Below are 10,512 nucleotides of genomic sequence, written 5' to 3'. Positions count from 1 at the left end.
TGGGAAAATAGAAAACCAAACGATTTAAAATAAAATTATTTGCTGTTTCTCTTAGTATGGGAAGTTACATTCTTGCATGGTAACCTTCACCCTTTTGTGCAAATGCCTCGCAGAGTAGTTTTCCTGGACACTATTGTGAAGGGTTGAAGAATCACAGGAAATGGGTTTCATTCTCAGCTAGGTGATGTTGGGCAAGTCACTTCCATCCATTTGTACCGTATTTTCCATTTGCAAAATATACGAGCTGCATGTATTGATTTATTTTTTAAAGTGCTTGAAGAGCTACCATCATACTAAATAAAAGCCGAGATTTTATTGTTCCAGCGTTTTTAAACTTTTTTTTTTTTTTTTTTTTTTACATATACTCAGTCGACGGCTGAAGTGAGACTGCCATTCCTTAATTTTCAAGTGGCTGGCCTTGGAATTTGATGTTCAAGGAAATCTGGTTTTGGATGTCTGCTAAGAACATTCAGCTAGATTAAAATATATATTGTACGGTTTATCGGCTTAAATTAGTAGCAAACTTCATAGCAAATGTCCTCCTGCTCCGGAAGGTAATCAGTGGCTGTCGATGGAGATGGGGGCAGCTGCGGCTCTACGCCGTATCCGCAGCTAAGGGGAAAAACAAGAAGAGGCCAAAACGCGCAGCCGAGCGCATGCTCCGGCGGGGGGACAAAGGGCCGGAGCGCAGCGCTGCCGCCCGGCCGGTGCCGCCCGTTCGGGCGGGGTGAGCGCGCTCCGCCCGCGCGTCCCCGCCGGCCGCGCTGACCTTCACGGGGCTGCGCCGAGCATGCGCGCGCCGCGCCCGGGGCCGCGCTGCGCCCGCCGCCGCGCTGCGCCCGCCGCGGTTCTGCTCGCCCGGCCCGGCCCGGCCCGGCCCCGGGCAGGCGGATCGGCCCGGGCCGGTCCCTGCCCGCCCGCGGCGGGGCCGGGACCGTGGCAGGCGCACGCCCTGCCCGTGCCGGGCGCGCCGTTGCCGTTCGGTGCCGATGGTGCTGGCGACGGAGCGCGGGGGGACGCGAGGGGGGACTGCGCGCCGCGCCGCCTCCCGGAGCCGCCGCCGCCGCCCCTTCCCGCGCCCGGAGGGCGGGCCGCGCCCGGCACCACGGCTGCTGGGGGAGCCGCTGCGGCCCCGGCCTCGGTGCCGTTTCGCGCGGGGAGGGCCCGCGTGGCTCCCCGTGAGGGGGGGAAAACAGCCGCACGGGCCGGGGCCCGTGACCCCCACGGCCGGGACCGCTGGGACCGCCGGCCAGTGCGGCACAACAGCTAGCGCAAACCGTGAGGAAAATGCACGGTGTCTGCCGGGAGCAGGAAAGGGGCTTACATGATGGTAGCCAACATTTCAGTGTGAGTCTGGGGTCTAAGAAACATGGCAGATACCAGCTGATGCTATCTTGCCAGTCATTATGGCATACAGTATTTAGAGTCGTTCAGTTGGAAAAAGCCCTCCGGATCAAGTTAATCTGACTTTACCACGTCCGACAGACGCACGGCAGTTCGTTCCAGATTATATGTGCCTTTAGTTCAGCTGGAACTTGAGGAATTCTAGCACAGAACAAGGAAAGGCTGTGTTGATTTACTTGGCGTATTCCTTTTGAGGGGCTGAGAGGGGGAACGGATAACCACACTCGCCCTCCCTAAGTTTCTGTGACTCCTTAGGCTGTTGCCACACACTAGCACTTAGATTGAAGTGACCCTAAAAATCAGTGGAGGTCACTGTCTTCATCCCCATGTACGGAAGGCCATGGGACCTTCATGGCTTGCCTTTCACTGCTAGTCAATGCACTGTCTTCTGTGCTTGCTTTTAGTATTGGATGAGGGCAGAATATTTTTTGTTTCTGATCCGATTCTGTTCTGTTTGCAGTCTTGCCAGAAAATTCACAGCCTGTAGACAAGAATTTCAAGCAGAGGAATAGAATAATCCTCTCTTGTAACCTGGCAACGTCTCGCCTATTGCTGTGCTAAGGGAGACCAGGGAACATCGGCCCGTGTGGGGCGCGAGGAGCTGCCGGGAAGCAGAGCGGTGCCCCGGGCCATCGCTGCGGGCTCGGCCATCATGGAGGAGCCGCGCTCCGCTTGTGGAATGGCTGCCGTGCTGCCAGCACCACGCTCGCCCCAGGGCTGCCGAGGGGGTGTGCTGCTGCCCTGTGCTCCTTTTCCCCGTGGGCTTCATGTTCCCAGCAGTGTCCTGGGATATCTATGCCCACTGTCGTGCAGGGCATTGTATGACGAGCAGTGAGCTGCTGATGTCTTAGAGCAGCTGTGGTGTTAATAATTTGTCTGCGTCTGTCAGTCACCTGGGTCTCTAGAGGATCCACCGCAGTGGTACCAGAGCATCCCGAGAGCGGTCACTGGGGAGAGGCGGTGGGAGTGGAGGGCTGGAAACGAGCCGTGGGAGCTGTGCCGCCATGCTGCCCCCCACCCCCTTCCTCCGCTGATCTCACACTCTTTCCCCTCGCTTCCACATGTTGTCCCTCCCTGTTCCCAGCTCCGGCCTCCCGCTGCTTCTCTTGTCCAGAGGGGTTAGCTCTCATCTCTCCTGCTGGAAATGCTGCCAGGGAATGTTTCTGTGTGCTGCCTGCCAGGTCCCTGGGGAAAGGGCTTGGAAATGCAGTGCGGGAGGAGCAATGGGAGCAGGGGAAAACCACTGCTCGCCTGCTGCATTTTCTAATGGGAAAACATCGCTGCGAGGTGCTGAGCTGTGTGTCACTGCTGAAGTTGCCCCCTCCCCCTTCCCCTTGCCCCAGAATTTCCCATCCCTGATGTAGAGGAGGAGAGGCTGCAGCACTACCACGGAAAACTGAGATGTGTTTTTCAATTTGCCTCCTGCTTATCTCTGCTGTTTGGACAGAGAGGTTTAAAAAGCTGGATTTTCTGTCCCTGCAGAGTAAACAGACAGAGCCCGGCAGCACAAACTATTTCTGGCTTATCAGTGGAGGAATGCAGCAGCTGAGGCTGAGCGCAAGTGGGCCGTCAGGAAGGCCCTGAAGGGGCCCCCTCCCCACTCCGCGCTATTAGAAGTGTGAGAGCCCAGCAGGACTCAGAGGGGAGAGTTGGAGAAAAAGGCAGAAAAGGGAAAGAAAGAGGAAGAGAGAGAGTGAGAGAGGCTGAGCAGACCCTGATGGCTACAGATGAAGTTACAGGAGGGGCTCGCAAAGCTACGAAAAGCAAACTTTTTGAGTTTCTGGTCCATGGGGTGGTGAGTCGGGAAAGTTAGTGAGCTGGCTGGCTCTGAATAGAGGGATGAGTGGAAACTGGAGGTTCTGTGCTGGGCTGGATCGGCTCCTGCAGCGCGCTCCTGGGGCGCTGGTAGCTGCCTCCCCAGGAGAACACCGGGGTCTGTGGAGCCCCTGTGCATTGATTCATTGATAATACAGGCTTGTGTCTGGGGGGATTTGTGCTGTGCTTTTTGCTGTGGTTCTCCATGAATGGTGAATAGCATGCTTTTCAGCCTGATCATGGTGCAGAATCTGCACTGGATCTAACCCAAATGGGCTTGTAGGACACTTTGTTCTATAATCAAACTTGTGTTTTGAAAAACAATTCCGACGAGAGCCCGATGAAGCCTTGGGGTGCTGCCTCTGGTTCTTGTCTCCAGTCTTCGCTCGTTATGTATCCTCTGGATACTTAACAGGTGACTTTCAGGGGCTTGAAGAGATTAGCTCTGCAGATCTGCAACAGTCTATGGAAACTCACCCACGAGAGAATTTCAGGGTGCCATGCTTAATTAAAGCAATCATTCAGGTCTTTAAAAATGTTCCAGCTTTTGTTTAAGAATCAGGTCTTCAATCTCCATTTAAGGGGAAATGCTCACCCTGTTTTGCTGTCATTGGAAACGTTCTTTAAATGACTCTAGCGTCTGAGAGCAGTCACCATTTATAATATTTGGATTTCTAGCATTGATACACATTTAGCAGAAATAAGGCTGTTAAAGAGCCCCAAGGAATGTGATATTATTTGGATACTGATAGTCCTGAGTACTTCTTTCTTGAGGATTCTGGCACCTCCTGCGACACCTTTTTGAAGACATCAGGTGGGGGCTCTTGTAGAGATCATGGAAACCTGTGGGGCTCATGGCAGACTGCGGTGTGCATGATTCAGGCTTACTCCAGATGTGTAGGATCTTGCGTGTGTCCTTTAGATCCTGGATATGGTGGGACTGGCAGGTCCAAGGACTTTGAGGTGGCATTCTGCATTGGTGAGAGCTGTGAAGAGGTGGTGTGGTTCCAGTGTACAGGAGTAGGCTGGGCGAGATTGGCAGCTGTTTGGGGCTGATGGACAGTGGGTATACAGGTGGTGGCAGTGGTTTTGTTGTGGACATGTGCGTTTGTCAAGGTGGTCTGGCTTGTGATGGCTGTGTCTGAGCAGAACCAGGCCCAGGCTGGAAGGGTGGCATATGGGATGATTTTGCGTTTTCTAAAGCTTCCCTTGGCATTTGCACACCAGTGCTCTTCCATTAATATCAAGAAGAGCAGCAAAAATAGTTATGTGAATTTGGTTATTCCACATCTAGCTGGCCTTCGTGTGAAAGCAGCATGCAGGACTCTTAAGCCTGGGAAACTTTTAATTTATACTGGAATGCATATAGCAGACCTCGTTTCCATTACTTATTTGGATGCCAGGAAAGTCTGCCTTTTCTGCCCTGGGAGTTTTGTTGCTAATGGCGTCTTACTTGAATATATGCATTAGCCTGGAATATCTGTATATATCTTCCTGGCTCTTGTTGCTGAGGCTGGGGCTTCTTGGCTGTTGTTCTGATGCTTGAACACCTCTTGTATCACCCTCTCCTTTCCTTCATTATCTTCTCCTTTACTTCTGCTTTGGTGCCTGGTTTGTTCTTTCCTTTAGTTTTTTGCTCATCTCAAGTTCATTTTGATCAAAACATGAGTTGGGGTAATCATTCTTCCATTACTTAAATAAGATGAAAAGAAGTTATAACTTCATTTTATCTCTCCAGGCCCTGTATCCTGCCAAATAAGAGAATGTGCCATGCCAGCCATTACCTTGAGTTTACCTAGTGCTGGCTCCTCTCTTTTATTACTGCGCAAAGTGTGTCAGGACCTGAACTAATTCTTGGAAAAATCAAGTTGCATAGCAAACTTTAGTGGAATTTATTGGAGTCAGATTCTGCTCTAATTTCAGGGACTGATCTCTTCTTCAAATGAGTATTTTTTTTATTCTGTCTATAATAACATTATTTAGTTTGCTAATTGAAAATTATTCCCCCCCCTCCCCCCCCCCCCCCCGGCAGAAAAAAAGAGGTGGGGGGGGGGGCAAAGCAAACAGAGAGAGATTTCTCACAACATTCTTTTTTTGCTTTGTTGACACTTAAATGAGCAGGATAATTCTGCAGTATTTCCTAAAGGCAGTTAGCTCTTGGATTCACTTGATCTTTCTGAAAACATGTGTTCTTTTGCTAAGGTCACTTTGCCCTTTGCTCTTGTGCACCTGATCCTGCTTTTGTGCTTTTCCACATTGCCAGCTTAGATGAAGTCTTCTTCCTCGTTTTTCCCAGGCAGAAAGTATACTCCTGAAAGGTGAAATCTCTTAAAGGTTAAAAGTCTCAAGTGGGATGCTTCCTTCTCTCCTGCTTGAGACCTTGTTAGTTTGTTACACCTCTGGTTAGCAGTTGGGCTTTTAGAAAGGTTAAATTTCTTTCAGTTATTTATTTTTACTATGCTTTTACTCCTGTTCAGTTTCATCAGTGTCTTGCACATCATTTCTGTGGGAAGAAATTTTTTCCCCCCAAAGGTTTCATTCTGTACTTGGTCTTTTTCGTTGCTCTTGTTGTTGCTCTCTTTTTGTGGCATTTGCATGGACAAATATGGCTTTAGTCACCACATTTATGTTTATTATCTTTTTATCAATGCATTTTCTGCTGTTGAGTAGTATATTTCAGGCAGTCTTTATGACATTTCTCTAGGTGTCTTATCTGTTGCCTATATTTTGTTGAACAAGTTAGCAGTCTTGCTGCAGGTCATTCCTTTCCTCAGTTTCCTCTATCCTCTGGTCCCTACCATAGGCCTTATTGCTGGTTGAATCCCTTAAATGGATCCTGCCTGTGTCTCCCTCCCCTGCTCTTTTGTTTGTTTCTTTCTCTTTTTGCTTTTTCTTACTCAAACAGGAATCTGCCTGTTTAGTCTTGAGAAGGTCTGTGGTGCTGATTTTGTCAAAACTCTTGTCCAGACATCTGTCCTCTTGTGACTCGATTGCAGGAACCTTCTCTTGGTGCCTTGTGCTGGTGACCTTGGCTGTGTCATCTGCACATAAGAACCTGCTGAGAGGTTCATTTTCTTCTCCTGTTGTTCTGACCTTTTTAATCTGCTCCTGTGTCCTTTTCCTATTCCCACTTTATCTTCGTTCCAAAGCCAATCTTCTTGCCTTTTATCCACCAGATACCCCTGTAAAGGTCTATGTGCCTTTCTTAACTGTGGACTCATAGCTGTATTTACAATGTACTTGCTGTCAGTTCAAATCGCCTTCTTTTCCCCATAGTGATCTTGGTCTTTGTCCTCTTTGCTATGCTAAGGAAGCTCTCTGTGGCAATATAAGTCCTTATCCATATTTATTTTCTGCTAATACATGTTATTTCATAGTTCCTGCTAATCTCTACAATTTAATATTAGTTACACTCCAAGATTGCTGTTCATATAAACCTGTGTATCACTGATGTGACTCCTTTGCTTATCCTCTGTCCTCTTTTTGTTTGACTATCTACCTCTCAAATTTGGTTGTAGGATTTTATGGTAAATACATAAACTGTCTTATATGAAATGGCATTTACAACAGTGAAAGAAGAGTATCAGAGTATGACAGTATGGTAACAAATATTTAATATATATGATAAATAACTTGTCAGTGTTAGAACAGACTAAACAACAGGTCTGATGGGTGTGGAGTATCTATAACAGATTTATCAGTGATTTGGAAAAAGGGGTAAACAGTGAATTTCATGAATGAGTTTTGCATCTCCTGATATATTGTGGGTTTAAATGAAATGTCACCATTCAGGAGAAAGACTTGGATGTCCTGTGAGCTGCCTAGTGTCTAACTAATAAGAAATCACATAAACTGTTAGCCTAATGGGGAAGTGGGGCAGGGAATAATGCATAAGCAATTGCAAATCCATAGCATGTACTTCAAGAATGTTTTTCTGGTTTTGGTAATCTGTATGACTAACAAGCCAAAGGACTGGGAATTTGGAGGGCAGTATTAGTGGGAGACCTCTGAAGGCTTAATCAGTAATGGAATGGGGGTATTTTTGGTTTTACTTATAATATCTAAGCATAGAGAATGATTATGTAACTTGTAAAATCTCTGTCATTGGAGGCTCTTGGGTACTGGTTAAAGAAGTGCCATCTCTCAGAGATGATGGAGATACTGGTGATGCTTCTTTGAGATGAGGAAGAACTGCATGACCTCAAGGATTCATATTTCAGTATATTATAAAAATTATGGAGGTTTTATTAGAATGGGAAGAACTAAAGATATTTTTCCAAAATTGAATGGTGGTCTGTTTTAGTTTTAATTGAGTAAAAGTGACTGTTTCTCCCAGCCAGTCACGGGGTTGTAGAGATTACTACTGCAATAGTGAGGTAAAGAGAGCATGACCAAGTTTGAAAACATTAGAGCTTTGCTAATGAAAAATATCCTGCTAATTTTTCTTTTGTCATGGGTATAGATACTGTCTTGTCAGAGCATAAGCCAGCTGACACTGGAATGGCTAGAAAAGAGCCTCATGAACTGTTTGTTTTGGACAGTCTGTTCTACTTTGTACCACAGAGCTCCCTGCGTGGTTCTCTCTGCAAAGGCATCCTCAGGGAATGGGGCCTGGAATGGAGGCACTGGTTTGCTGTGTGCATGTTTCCTGTGGTAAACAAGGAGGTATCTGGGACAACTACGGCAGCCTGAAGGAAATCAAGGGACCTTACATCAAGGGATTTGGTTGGGAAGGTAGTTGCAATGGAGAGCTACAGTGAAAACCTTGTACAACGCTCAACTGTGTGAGCAAGTTGCTGGTAGAGACTGAAGGTTTTTCCTTTTGTAGCCATGGACTGGTTTCAGGCTGTCAAATAGAGAAAGTTTCATAAATAGTGAAGAATATAAAATCATATTAGTGCTAGTCAAGGCTTTAATTGTGATCAGTGTGATTTTGTGCAATATGGGCATGTTAAACAGATTTGAGTTGCTGGTTGAGGAAACTTGGATTTGCTGATCCATGTAGGTGTGTGGATAGAATGGATCTGTGAGATGTTTGCATTGCTCTTCTCTTTCTGAAAAAAACAACCAACCAAAAAAAAAAAAACCAACTGTGGAAATATGAAAATAGTCAGGATTGTTTAGTTCAGTATCCAGTGTAGAATGGGGGCAGTGGAAGGCAGCATGGAAGTACAGGAACAAGGCAAAGCCTTAGTGGTTGTTCATAAGAATACTCTGATTTGGAGCTTTGGAGCTTTCTGACCCAAAGCTGCCCTCTGTGTGGTGCCTCTGTGTGGATTTTATTTATGGAGGTTAGTCTACTGATGTCTTCCTGAACTCTTCTAAATTTCTAGCAGTCGGTGTTTTGTGTCAGGAATATTTTCAGCTTATCTTGCATAAGGAATTATCTGATCCTGCCAACTGTCGTTTGATTATTGTGAGGGAAGAGACAACGAGCTCTTGACCAGCTTCTTCTCTCTCCAGCTAGTCATGGTGCTGCTGAGCTCCCCCCCAAAACCATCTTTTTCAAGAGGTGCATTTTGGTAGTTCTTCACACAAAATCCCTTCCATACATTTGATGACATCAGTGGTACGATCAGATCTGTTAAAGCTGGTGGAACTCAAAGCTGGTCTGTAAGGTTTATTTGTAAATGGGATGTTTTCTAAGTTAAAGACTTCTGGATTGCTGTGAACATTATATTAAAATGTGTGGTACCTGGAACACTTGGACTTACAGACTGAGAGCTTTTGGGAAATGGTAGAAGGTGAATATGGCAGGAAGCAGAAGTTGTGTAACTGATGTTTCAACTTACTAAGCCTCTAAAGGATTCATAGACATTAAAGAGAGCTCATGAAATAACATCTATAACTGCAAGGAGGAGAGAAGCCTCGTACCAGTTTTATTTGTTGTACTTCTAAGAGTCCATTTTGAAACAACAGATCCAGTTGAGAAGCGTTTTGTGCAGTCGGAAACTTGTTGCCTTCACACAGTGTCAATGTAGTCTAAATATCTTAAGGGTTCCAGGTACTTCTAGTAAATCATTCTTACTTCCAGACAGCATCAGGTATCTCCTCTTGCTTATGTTTATGCCCTATAGGAATCATAGAATTTGAAGGGTTTAGAATAGAATAGGTTTGGATTGGAGGGGACCTCAAAGATCATCCTGTCCCACCCCTCTGCCATGGGCAAGGACACCTTCCACTATGCCAGATTGCTCCAAATTCCATCCAGCCTGACTTTGAACACTTCCAGGGGTGAGGCAACCACAACCTGGGCCTCATGACCCTCATAAGTAAAGAATTTTCTTCTAATCTATATCTGCAGTCTGTTAGCGTGAAGCCCTTCTCTCTTGTTTTGTCACTCCAGGCCCTTGTAAACAGTCTCTCTCCATCTTTCTTGGAGGCTTCTTTTTAGTTAAGAAATATGCTGTTTGTATACTTGGTGGTGGTTATTCTCAGAATCTGTCAGTGTCTGCGTTAACAGGAAGCTGGTGTCTGTTCCTCACGAGCCAGCCGTAAGAGTCTCCTGTGTGGTGCTGAGGTGAATGGAGTGTGTCAAGACAGGAGATTGCTGTAAGTGCAGCTCAGCACTCAACTGCAATGCAGCAACCCCTGGCTCTCTGTTCAGTCTCTTTCTGAGTCCTCTTGTGGGTGTTTTTGCTCTGCTTTTCTTGATGGTTTCTTTTACTTTCACCTGTCAGTTCTCCAGGTGATCTTCATCTTACTGGTATGTCCAGACAGGACTCCTTTTTTTCTACTTCTGTGTTTTTACTGCTGTGATGCACATCCCTGTGGAGAGAGCAAGGCCCCTCACAAGGCCTCCTTGGAGAACTATCCCCTAGGTAAGAATTGCTTACTCACAGTGACTGGGCTAGGAGACCCTTCTCCTCACTTTGGACCTCGCTTTATTCCCTTGTAGAATTAATGGTCATATTTCCTTAGCCCCAAACCATTGGTCATTCTGTCAAGCCATACTTTCCCTATAAAAACCCCTACTTGGTGAAATGCTGCTATCCCTGGACTGCCCTTGGCAGAAGACAATAAAGAACCCTGCAGAACCTCTACGCAGCGCTCCCGGTCTCATCTCTCTGCGCCAGGCAAAGGTACCTCGCAAGCCAAACTGAAATCACTGAGCTGAAATCACTCTAAGAGCTGATGGCCTGAACTCCAGGCACTGCTTGCATCTTGGTACCTTGTGGCTGAAGCCTGCCTGAGACGCCAGGAGAGGCCGTTCCTTGCGGAACTCCCTCTCCGGGTACGTGGGTGGCAGCCAGGGCTTGGACCCCAAGGCCGCTACACATCCCCTGACAAAAG

The 10,512-nt window shown here is 47.0% G+C and overlaps 1 protein-coding gene across 1 annotated transcript in view; it reads left to right on the top strand.

The window, feature by feature from the left end:
- The first annotated feature begins 3,121 nt into the window (after positions 1-3,121).
- Positions 3,122-10,512, top strand: part of SMARCD3 (SWI/SNF related, matrix associated, actin dependent regulator of chromatin, subfamily d, member 3) — a 49,650-nt gene continuing 42,259 nt past the window's right edge. Inside the window, exon 1 of the mRNA XM_062492837.1 lies at positions 3,122-3,199. Within this exon, the coding sequence (XP_062348821.1) occupies positions 3,122-3,199 (78 nt within the window). The remainder of the gene's footprint in view (positions 3,200-10,512) is intronic.

Source organism: Cinclus cinclus, chromosome 1 (genome assembly GCF_963662255.1).
Source record: "Cinclus cinclus chromosome 1, bCinCin1.1, whole genome shotgun sequence".
In the NCBI taxonomy this organism is placed as follows: Eukaryota; Metazoa; Chordata; class Aves; order Passeriformes; family Cinclidae; genus Cinclus; species Cinclus cinclus.
Note: the sequence above shows the minus strand (reverse complement) of the source record. Positions and strands in the feature narration are given on the sequence as shown.